The 12,133-nt window shown below is 47.1% G+C and overlaps 1 protein-coding gene across 1 annotated transcript; it reads right to left on the bottom strand.

Annotated features, from left to right (window-relative positions):
- Nucleotides 1–704: 704 nt before the first annotated feature.
- Nucleotides 705–11,609, bottom strand: AHSG (alpha 2-HS glycoprotein). The gene is made up of 7 exons (XM_073358749.1): nt 11,391–11,609; nt 9,785–9,895; nt 7,021–7,105; nt 5,404–5,567; nt 5,000–5,110; nt 2,101–2,175; nt 705–989 (listed from the first exon to the last, which is right to left on the bottom strand). Exons 1-7 carry the CDS (start codon nt 11,607–11,609, stop codon nt 705–707), a joined length of 1,050 nt encoding a protein of 349 aa, XP_073214850.1.
- Between the last annotated feature and the right edge of the window lie 524 nt (nt 11,610–12,133).

Raw genomic sequence — 12,133 nt, 5'->3', positions numbered from 1 at the left:
GAAGCCTGGCCATCTTATTGTTACCTTATGTGCACTTGGCTACAGAGTCCATCCCTTTGTCTTTGTAAACGAACACGGATGTCATCACTCATGATGTCATGCCCAAAAATAATTTAGGTGCTTTAAACAAATATTAAAGGCAGGCACATGCCTCAAAGAACCTGTGAACTAAAATAGACAAAGGATGGGAGGGAAAGCGGAAGACCACACTTCCCATTTTCCCCAGAGTCTTTTCTGCCTGTGGATTCAGAGCTGTATTGGCCTGATTTTCAGACGTGCTGAGCACCCACATATCCCACTGAAGTCAATTGGAGCTGCAGGTGCTCAGCGCCTTTGAAAATCAAGCCCAATATATGACTCATCACCCCCCGAAGCAGGTTACTGAGCAATTAAGAGAGGCGATGTAGATAATGCATATGGATAGAAAGAAGGCAAAGAGGCATTTATGTTTAAAGTTTTATTTGTAAAACACCTTTGTTTGGTTTTCGTATCATGAAGTTATGGGTTTTACAGCAGCCACAGTATGTGGTCACCTACTTTTCAGAGCAGATTATTGTGAGCTTTCAATCACTTTCATATATCGGGTTGAAACCCATTGGAGCTCAGGGATTTGAGCGCACTCAGACACTTATTCTTGGCAGTGTGTTCTGAAAGTGGGTTATGCCACCAGCTAACCCTTTATCAGCTGGCTAATGTACCTTATCCTACACTTGGAAATGTCGTATCCTCCCGGGACACAGAGGGTGTGTAGGACCTGAACCTACAGGGGAAGGAGGGACAGTTGGATCAAGAACAGCCTCAACTGCTCTTTTGACCACAGGAATTGCTGGTTGTGGACTAACAGAAGCTTCTGCAGAGCTGGACTCTGATGTATCATCGACTGAGCCGTGGTAGAAATGCCTGAGGTCATGATGCTTGAAGCCTTGTGCCAGGGTGGGAAGCTGTCCTCCCAAGTGATTGTGAATCAGCTGATGGTGGGTCACTCCAGGCTGGAAAAGAAACCCATCTGTCCTGTTTGTGTGCTCTGTGCCTTGGAGTTTATCATATATGGGTACTATGGTTTTGACTAGAGATGAACCCAGAAGCAAAGCCCCAGATCCAAAACATCCCTGAACTTTGGAAAAGGTTGACTCCAGATTCGAACGCAAAGATGGGACCTGGTATTGCACATTCTTTAATAATCAGTAGCTCTGTGGGGTCTACTTGCAGTTGCATCAGAATAAATCCTGAGCAATTCCTATGAAGTCAGTGAAATACTCAGATCCAGATGCTGCCCTAACCTGCACGTTACTTCCCCCCCGCCCATAAAACATCTGCCATTGCTACCACTGGTACAGCTCTACTGCTGGTATCAATGATGGGGATACGAGGCCAGAGACCAGCATTTTGACCGCCATGTCATTTAAACCTGCTCAGAGCAACAATGTAGCTAAAACACAAGCAGACACTTGAGCCCCAGTCTACATGGGCACTCTCGCTATTACTATCAGTGAAGCTGCACCTGTGGTAGCAGTGATGGTAAAATTTAAGAAAATATCTAATATAGATTTTATTCAACCAAATCTAGGGACTGTTAGCAAAAGCATCCCAGCTGATCTCATCTCCCGAGATGGTTCCAAGTAGAAGTGTCAATCTCATGGCCCTTTTAATGTCAAATATGGTTTACTGCTAGTCACGCCTCAACTCTAGTTGAACACAATTTGTCCACTGGTATGGACAGGACCAAAGAGTATTTAACAACTAATTCAGAGAGTGTGATAGACACCTGTTAGAATGAGGGACTGATCATGCTTTTTAACACAGCACAGGTTGGTCCAGTTTGCGCATAATTATAACCATATTCAATCACAGTGAAGGGGACCAAAGTGAAACTGTGTTTGATGTCAGGTGACAAATGTGGCTCAATTTCCAGCACAGAACACCTTAAGGCAGCTGTGAAGGAACTCAGACTAAGCTTAATAGATTAAAGTTAACCCCTGGTGATGCACCTAGAAACTAGTGCAATCAATGGAGGAAGAGCTCGCTCCTGGACAGGTGCTCCAAATAGTTTTAAGATTGTGGAAATAGTCTGAAAATAAAGAATGTATTTAGAGTTGGTACCTGATGTTCATAAATTGCACAGGACACTGTGATGTTGTTTTTGGTTAAAACTGCTGCATTGCAGAAGCCAAATTGCTGTCAAAATTAGAAGACAATTAGTTAAAGAATCCATACTTAGAAAGTGGAAGATAGTTGCATTACAATACCTAAGGGATAGTACAGTCTGCAAAAAACCCCTAACACCTAAACATTGTTTACATATTTAAGCTGTAAAATGCTTAGTTTTGAGGCCGGTTCTGCTCCGATCGAAGTGAATGGCATAATTGTCTTTAAATGTACAATCAGGGCATGTCTACACTTACCTCCAGAGTGATCTATCCAGCGGTGGTCGATTTATCGCGTCAAGTGAAGACGTGATAAATCGACCGCCGAGCGCTCTCCCGTCGACTCCGGTACTCCACCGGAGCGAGAAGCGTAGGTGGAGTCAACGGGGGAGCGTCAGCAGTCGGGGGGAGGGATAGCTCAGTGGTTTGAGCATTGGCCTGCTAAACCCAGGGTTGTGAGTTCAATCCTTGAGGGGACCATTTAGGGGTCTGGGGCAAAAACTGGGGATTGGTCCTGCTTTGAGCAGGGGGTTGGACTAGATGACCTCCTGAGGTCCCTTCCAACCCTAACCTTCTATGATTCTATGATTCTATGACCTACCGCAGTGAAGACACAGCGGTGAGTAGCTCTAAGTACGTCGACTTCAGCTACGCTATTTTCGTAGCTGAAGTTGCATAACTTAGACTGACTTAGCTCGCCCCCTCCCACCCCTCCACCCCCCAGTGTAGACCAGGCCTCAGTGAGTATGTGTTAACACCCAGTTAGCACTCTTCCAGTGCGGTGCCCAACTGTCCGTGTGTGCATGCAAGGAAGGTTGCATGGACAGCCAGCTAAAAGATCCACACTGTAAAACTGCAGTTAATTGATACAGATGAGAAAGATGAAGAGCTGAGTACACACAGTAGTTGATCCTAAGGTGCTAGGGAGCTTAGGTATCAAAATAAAGTGCACTAACAACACTTAATCTGAAGCACTTCAGGGTAGGGACCACAGGTGCCGACTTTCTTCTTTCCGGGTGGGTGCTCCACCCCCGCCCTGCCCCGAGGCCCTGCCCCCACGCCGCCCCTTCCTGCAAGGCCCCTCCCTTGCTCCGCCTCTTCCCTCCCATGCTCCTCCCCCTCCCACGAGTGCATCCTGCCCTTGCTGTGCCCCTTCCTTTCCCCCCCCCCCGACCTGCTCCCTCCTTCCCCTTTCAGTGCCTCCCAGCCACCGCCAAGCAGCTGATCGGCGGGTGGCTGTGGGGGCGGTGCTGAGCACCCACTGTTTTTTTCACATGGGTGCTCCAGCCCTGAAGCACCCCGGAGTCGGCACCTGTGGTAGGGACTGTTCTTTTGTTGTGTGTTTGTACAGGGCTTGAGCACAACAGGGCTGGGTCTCCAGGTGCTCGTGCAGTACAGCTAAGAAAGGATAACATGCACCATGTTCAATAAAATGTTCCATGCGAATGATCCGCTGGCCTCACCCTTTGAAAATGTCTCCACTAGAGTACATCAACGTATAACTCCTGTACGATAAAGGGAGGTAAAGATTTGACGTGGTCTTGGAAATCATGTCACGGACAGGATATGCCCAGTGATGAGCTGCCAAAATCTTAACAACTGGTTCCCTCCTCACCCCACGAGGGGGTCGTTGCCCACTCCCGCCCCCCGGGACTCCTGCCCCATCCAACCCCCCCGCGTTCCTTGACGCCCCTGCCCCCAGGATCCCTGCCCCATCCACCCCTCTCCCCTGTCCCCTGACTGCCCCCAGAACTGGGCAGGAGGGTCTTGTGGGCCACCGTAGTGGGTGCCCACCCCGCCCCTAAGAGCCAGAGGGACCTGCCGGGGGGTGAGGTGGGGAGACCTAGCAGTGCTTACCTGGGGCAGCTCCCAGGAAGCATCTGGCAGGTCCCTCTGGCTCGTAGGGGCGGGGGAGCGTAGCTAGGGGGGGAGCAGGAGGAGCGGCCGCTCCCCCACTGATCACATCAAAAGTGGTGCCTTAGGCACCGACTCCCTGGGTGCTCCGGGGCTGGAGCACCCATGGGGAAAATTGGTGGGTGCAGAGCACCCACCGGCAGCTCCACACCCCGCGCCCGGCCCCAGCTCGCCTCAGCTCCGCCTCCGCCCCTGAATGCGCCGCCCCACTCTGGTTATCCGCGCCCCCTCGTCCCCCGCGAATCAGCTGTTCGGCGGGAAGCCTGGGAGGGCTGAGAAGCAGGCCGTGGCTTCATACTCAAGCCGAGGGCGGCGGAGATGAGCTGGGGCGGGGAGCGGTTCCCCTGCACTCCCCGCCCCCCGGCCCTGGTTACCTGCTGCGGTGCAGGCGGCCCTCCTTGCACCCCCTGGCCCCAGCTCACGTCCGCCTCCCTGGGCCTGAGCGGGAAGCTGCGGCCTGCTTCTCAGCCTGCCCCAGCTTCCCGCGCGAACAGCTGATTCGCGGGAAGCCTGGGGGGGCAGAGAAGCAGAGCAGGGCGGCGCCTTCAGGGGAGGAGGCGGAGCGGAGGTGAGCTGGGGCCAGGGGCGGGATGGGGAGCTGCCGGTGGGTGCTCTGCACCCACCAAATTTTCCCCTTGGGTGCTCCAGGGCTGGAGCACCCGTGGAGTCAGCGTCTAAGGTGCCGCTTTTGGCCAGTTAAATTTAGAAGCCCTTTTAGAACCAGTTCTCCCTCGCGGAACAACTGGTTCTAAAAGCGCTTCTAAATTTTACAACCGGTTCTAGCGAACCGGTGTGAACCGGCTCCAGCTTACCACTGGATACACCCTTTGCATCCTATCTCCATGTAGGGTCTAATCCTGTACAGAATCAGGTCCAATATAAGCTGGCTCATCTCAACCTCTGATTTGGATTGATCAGGACTAAAGTCTCAGCATACTTACAGCTAGATCCATAGGCAGCAGCTGACAGTCATCCACATGATCCTGGGCATCTTTTGCTGAGCAGTTTGTGACAACAACGGCAAACTCAACAGAGACAATGTCCGGGAAATGCTGATAAAACATTAATACTATTTAATTGTCTTTGTAGCATGAAACTACAGAACTGCCAAGGAAATATAAAGGGGTGAATTTTCTAAGAGGTCCATGTAGGTTTTAGCTCTGCGTCTCCCTCTGAAGTCTGTGGGAATCACATGGCTAGATGTCACAGAACTCTTGGGAAAATAACACCATGTTTAGCACAAGCCAAACTTGTTTGCAAACACAAGCAAATGAGTGTTGCATAATAACCCAGGAGGGATGTTCTGTTCTGTAATATAGCAAAGGATCAGAGTTTCAACAATTACCTGAATTTGAGCTCGTCCAATTTCAAGGAGTTTAACGTAGGCACCATCTGGTCTTCTGTTATACTCACTGAGTGCAAGGTCAACTGCATTTATCACCTGAGTGTCATTTAAAAGTGCTAATACTGGACAGTCGGGGCAGATTTGAGTAATATCTTCAACTGAATCTGTAGATGAAACAAGACAGGTTATATTTTGACAAGATTACAGGTTATACTTGAATGCGTTGTAGATCTGGTCTGTGGGATACGGTATTATTTTTATACCCTGTTCCAAACTGCGCAGCTGGTGTTGTTATGTTATGGGAAAGAATCACTGAATTCTGGCCCAGAGATGGCAACCTTTCACAGATGGGGGGATGTGCTTTTGCATGCCAGCTCCTTAAGTCTTTATTTAAAAAAATTCCTTCTGATCTTCAGTAGCTCTCCAGGTTCTTATTCATGTTTAATCCATCCTCACTCAGACAAACTATCGGTGACACCAGGGAGAGTTTGTCTAAGTGAAAATGAGTGGGCTTCAGCATTTAGCCCATTGTTACTGCTGAAAGAATGAGATTAATTAAATGAGATTCTAAATTACTGGAAATTGGGTGGGTGGGGGTGTTTCTCCCTGACTAAAATTAGTGCTTCTCTTATGAAATTTGCCAGGGTAGGAGAATGAGTGGATGGGGAAAAAGGTACTAGATACTGTCCATAACTACAGCTGTCCAATTCCATTGACTTCACTGGGGTTGCACAAGTCTACATGAGGACAGAATTTGGCCAAGAATGTCCTATGAAAGTGCTGTTCAGCTGGTGGGTTGCAACCCAGGAGTGGGTCACTATGGGGCAGCAGGAGATGGTTCACCTCTGGCTGAGAAAGCAACAAAATCTCTAGGTAACTAGAACCACCACAGGGAGCCCAGGCAGTGGGATCAAGGAGCAACTTGCTTTCCCACTCTATTCCCTTTCCTGCTGCTGCTGTTCTGGTTGCTGCTTCTGACCCTGCTCTGTTCCTTCTGGCTCAACACCCAGTTCCAGAGCAGCTTCTTAGCTCTTCTCTCCCTCTCACAAAACACCCAGTTCTAATACAGGGGAGCAGCACTGTAGGAGCTCCTTGGAGCTTACACAGGACCTAAAGAAGAGCTCTGTGTAAGCTTGAAACTATCACCAACAGAAGTTGGTCCATTAAAGGATATTACCTCGTCCATAGAGCATCAGTTCAAGCTATCCTAGCAGTGCCCATCTCCTGAGGTAAGGAACCATTATCAGCCCCATTGTACAGTTGTGGAACTGAGATGCAGAGAGGGTTAGTGACTTGCCCGAGGTCACACAGGAAGATCACAGGAGAACAAGGACTTGAATGTGGGTCTTTCACAGCCTAAGGCAGTGCCCCAACCACTGGGCCATCCTTCCTTGCTAGTGGACTTACGTCAGGGAAAAAAAGGACTTCTAAGATAGCCAGTCTTGGGAAGCCCATTAATTGGCATGTTCTTCAATCTCAGAATGCTTATACACCTCACTTTGCAACACTTTAGAAGCAGAAGGACTAGAGAACCATAAATACCCCCAGAGTTTATGATGATAATATTCCTGTTTCCTCATCACCAACCCCAACCCTGACAAAGAACAAAGACTTTACCTGGAGTTGAGTGACATTTGATAGATAATACAGAAAAGCTTCCCTCCAACTTGAGCAATTTAACCTCACAGTCGCCTTCAACAACCTGGAGGTACAAAAGCAAAAGGTTACATCATTTACATAAGTTAACAACTTCTCAGAGAGGAAGCAGGATTAGAAGGGGACAGATATTTTATTAGGGAGTGCAGGGGAATGAGGCTTGGCATAGTGTTTTCCTGGCAAACCCAGTCTCATTGCTTGAGTGCCTGCTAAACCATTCCCAGGGTGTATGGTTTATAAAAGGCAGAGGTAGACCCTGAGCTGCAAAATTTGGATCCAAATCCAGATGTCAAAATTCTTGGTAGTTAAGAGGTCTCCAGGACCAGGAATTTAGTTCAAGTCTTTCTCGAATAAAAATGGTCCAAGAAAGCAAACAATTTCAACACAGGTTTCAGAGTAGCAGCCGTGTTAGTCTGTATTTGCAAAAAAAAAAAGGAGGACTAGTGGCACCTTAGAGACTAACCAATTTATTTGAGCAGAAGCTTTCGTGAGCTACAGCTCACTGCATCGGATGCATACTGTGGAAACTGCAGAAGACATTATATACACACAGTATGCATCCGATGAAGTGAGCTGTAGCTCACGAAAGCTAATGCTCAGATAAATTGGTTAGTCTCTAAGGTGCCACTAGTCCTCCTTTTCTAATTTCAACACACTTATTTGTAAACAAAGGCTTCCTGCAGAGCCGCCACTAACGGTCGCATAACCCTCTTCTGGTCAATGGCATGGTGGCAACGGAATGTGCTGACTGTGGATTCAGACCCAGCCCTGAACTGTATTGCTTGGGCCCATCACTAGAAACAGCAAGCGAAATTCTGGCTCTGTTTTCCACTCAACCCTCGCTCAGGCAGAACTCCCATTGACTTGTATGAGTGTTTTGGCTCAGAAAGGTTTTTAATTTGGGCCCAATGGTCATAAGAGGTGAAATTCACCCCTATGCAGAGGGTCACTTAAGATTCAATTGAGCCTTACTTAAGGACTTTAACCTTGTCTGTACTTGGGATTTACTCTGATTCCACCGTGGGTGGCCAGCCACAGGTGCACCTGCACCAGTACAAGCCCCAGGTGCAGCCAAGGAAAGCTGTGGTTTGCACTGGTGAAGCTTACCTTAGTATCACGTGAAGGTGAGCTCAACTGGTGCAAATCACAGTTTCCCTTGTCTACAACTAGGGTTTTACTGATGGCTGAATCCTGAGCGCATGCAAGCCTTAGAATGTGCACAGGCCATATGTGGAAAGTTTCACCCAGGTTGGATCAGTATTTTATCAAAATTACTCTAGTGCCTTCCCTCCTGTTGAAAGGTGGCATAACAAGACTAGATGGAAATCCAGGAGATAATCAGGGGCAAAGGGGGGAACTATAAGGGGGTGAGGGAGGGTGAGAAGGTAGCCTCAGCATGAAGGGGTTGATTGCTCATATTTGAATGACTGGGAGAAAGAAAGGGCACCACGCTTTTAAGTGATGTTTGCATTGCAATCCTTCATGGTTCCCCACCAGTGTTGCAACAGGCTGTGGTTGAAACTATTCCAGAAGCAACAGCAGCACCAACTCCCTGACCTGTGCAAACAGAGATCCTTTCCAGAGAACTATGTTATAGTTTAGCCATCTATTCTCCACCTCCTTCCACACCCCTTGACACTTCCGCAGTTATAACATGGAGGGGTGTGTGGAGGGGGGAGCCCTTCAGGGGAAGGGCGCTAGAAACATTTTGGTTGAGTTCACAGGTTTAACCATAGGTGGATAGGGCCACTGTGTGTTTTCTTAGGGTATCTCTATACTGTAGCTGGGAGCAAGCCTCCCAGCCTGGCTAGACAGACTCATGCTAGCAGGGCTTAAGCTGGTGCACTAAAAATAGCAGTGTGGATGTTCCGGCTCAGGCTGCAGCTTGGGCCATGAAGCCTAGGGGGTCGGGTGGACTTGAAAACCTGAGCCAGAACATCCACGTTGCTACTTTAAGTGAGGAACTTAACAAAAGATACACAGAATGGGCTCCCTGGATGGTTACAGTGCGCTACAAGGACATCAACTGCTTTTGCTGCTGACTTTGGGAAGTAAACTAGAGGTCTGCCCATTCATGCAGTAAGAAAGCCAGCTTTCCCTCACTCTGTCATGGTGTCATGGTGTGGATATATGTAAATGTCTTTCTTAGGGCTCTAATTTTGCACTAGCTCACTTAGGGCACTGTCCTGCTGTCGGATATGCATGGTAATGGTCAAATTTGTGAATCAGCTGTGTTTTTTTCTCTGATGTGTGTGGATTTGCCATTGATTTTTCCCTTTGTTTGGAGGAAGGAGGGCAGCTCTGTAGGCAGAAGAACTGACTTCTATTCCTGGCTCTGCCACTGAGTTATTGTGGGTTGTTCAGCAAGTCACTTTAATCTCTTTGTGCCTCAGTTTCCCCTACCTGTAAAATGAGGATAATATTAATCTGTTTCACAAAGGTATTGGAAGGTTTAACTAATTAGTATTTGAGAAGTGCATCCATCTTCTTGAATGGAAGCCATTAGAGAAAAGTAAAATGCCAAATATTATTATTATCTATGCATGTAAGGAGAGCAGAATATCAGCTTTGAACTTTACAATATGAGCTTTACAAAGGTGATCTCAGAGGATACTTGTGCCCTGTAAAAAGAAAAATCCCCAGTCAAAGCTTGTCTTGCCCTGCTATAATCAACACATACAATTCACATTTATCCACAGAGCTAATGATAATTTCAGACACTTACATGATCTGTCCGTGGCCTTACAGTACAATTTTCAGCAGGCAGGGGGTTCACGATGTGGCATACAGTCTCTAATAAGTCAAGTTCAAGCTCAAATATCTCTCCAGAAGGCCTCTGGAAGGAAAAGAAATTATTTTCACTAATTACTTCCATAAACATCACCAGATTTCTCCCATTGAGCTAAATTCTAGTCCCTGTTGCTGATTTCAGTTGAATAACTCTAGGTTTTCACTAGGGTAGCTGAGATCAGGTACTGCCCCATAGTGTTGAACTCTATAAGAAAGATGGGCCAGACCTTTAGCTGGTGTAAATCAACATAGGTTCATGGACATCAGTGGAGCCATACTGATTTGCACCAGCTCAGAAATTGGCCCCACGTATCTAAAGTGACCAATCTGAATATAGTGGGTTGTAAGGAGAAGAAACCAGAAACCAAACCCAGTTCTCCTGAGTCATTTAGTTTCCTACTGTCCGACAGTCCTTTAAAAGTGACATGCAGCTTTGCTGGCACAAAAACTACAGCTGAGTAATTCCATAGTGTTAGGCAAGGTACCAGACAAACTGCATGCCAGGACAGGCTCAATCCTGCTGGCCTCACTCAGGCAAAAGAACATGTCATCAGCCGGTGAATATTGAGCCAGTTCCTTTAACTTCAATGGAGAGATGCTGAATTGCAGCTGCTGAGCATTGGCTCAGATACCCCCATTGCCTTAGGACTGCAGGATCTGTTTCAGCTACACTTATACCTTTTCAGCTACAGCATTAGTCACCTGAGCACAAAACTAGGCCTCAGATATTCCTGAGTTCTAAGCTTGGCTCTGCCAACTGACTCCATCTGTGGCACTGGGGGTCATACCTGGGGCCTGATTCTTTTCTCACTTATTCAAGTGTAAACCAAGAGTAATTCCCCTACAGCCAATGGGGTTATACTGGTGTAAAACGAGAATGAGTGAGAGGAGAATTAGACCCTGCCGGCCCAGTGAATTATTGTGTGTATAAAGCCAGGGTGTGAAGATACAGAGCACCAGCTTGCTGCACAGTAACGGCCTGGGTGGACACTGCTACAGTGATGTAAAAGGCCCGTCACATAAATGAAAATTCAGGCCACAACTGCTTATTCTCAGTTTCCCCGTCTGCACAGGGAGGATACTGGGCCAAATTCAGACCTGGTGTAACACCATTAATGTCAGTGGAGCTACACTAGGAATAAATTTAACCAAACATTTACATACCTCACAAGGTTAATCCTCACAATGTGGGGGCCCAGATTCACTAGTAGGCAGATAAATGAGGATTTTATGTGTCTAAAGGCCAATCTGCCCTAACAAGGAGATCACATTTGTAAATTGGGCCCCTCATATTACTATATTAATATCGCTCAACACCTGTCTCTCTTTTTAAAAAGACACATTTCATCCGAAAGATAATGGGCCTGATTCTCATCTGGTGTAAATCAATGTAGCTCCATTGATATCAATGAGGCCAGGCCGATTTACGCCAGCTGAGGACCTCACCTATATTTATCTCATCAACCATTTCTAAGCCTTTTGTGTCTGAAGCATTCAACTTCCCAGACAACCTTTTTTCCTTTTTTTAGTGTAGCACTTACCCTGGGCAACACTTTGATCTTCTCAATGATGTTCAGTGCGTACTTGTATCCATGAGGATGATGGGCATTGATGTAGTTCAGAGCTATGGCAGCTGCTTCTTCAGACTCTGGGTCATCACAGTCAATGACCCGTGGGTCCAGGGGATGAAAGGGAGCCAGGGGTACAGCTCTGCAGCTTAGGAGCGGAACAAGCAACAGTAAAGCTGCTACCACCTTCATGGCACAATGAGCAAAGCTGCTCCCTTTCAGTATAACAGAGCTAGGAACAATGTTCTAATGGCAAGATAGAAGAAGCTAGAGGAGAGTCTCGTTTATATAATATACCACAACAAAAATTTGCATAAGCGCAGGATTAATATTTGTCCCAGTTCCAAGAAGCTACTGCAAACAATGAAAAAAGAAAAGTAAATATGTTAGAACATGAAACTTGCTGATTAATATTAGCCAAAGTACATTTATCAGGTAGGACATTGCAAAATCTGTTAAAAAGAGGACAGCATCAGCAAAATGTAAGACAGTTTTAGGAACTCTGTTTACCGTGAAGTGCAGTGCATGAGAGAAACAAGTCCTACTGCTGAGTTATATTGCAGAATTCAGATGTATTGTATATGGGCCCAATCCACTGAAATCCTGAGGTGTGAGGCTCATATCACCCTGGTGTAAATCAGGAGTAAGTCCAACAAGATCAGTGAAGTTAGCGTGGCATAAATGAAATCAAAATCAGTTCCATGGGGTCAAAATCA

This window comes from Lepidochelys kempii, chromosome 9 (assembly GCF_965140265.1).
Source record: "Lepidochelys kempii isolate rLepKem1 chromosome 9, rLepKem1.hap2, whole genome shotgun sequence".
Lineage (NCBI taxonomy): Eukaryota > Metazoa > Chordata > Testudines > Cheloniidae > Lepidochelys > Lepidochelys kempii.
This window is presented reverse-complemented; position numbering and strand designations above follow the sequence as displayed.

Excerpts from the sequence above, each read along its gene's own strand:
- AHSG (XM_073358749.1), bottom strand. The coding sequence starts at position 11,609 with ATGAAGGTGGTAGCAGCTTTACTGTTGCTTGTTCCGCTCCTAAGCTGC. Across the intron at positions 5,111-5,403 it reads TTGGACGAGCTCAAATTCAG|CATTTCCCGGACATTGTCTC; the intron begins GTAATTGTTGAA and ends ATGTTTTATCAG. Across the intron at positions 2,176-4,999 it reads TGCTGCCTATGGATCTAGCT|CAATTTGGCTTCTGCAATGC; the intron begins GTAAGTATGCTG and ends TAATTTTGACAG.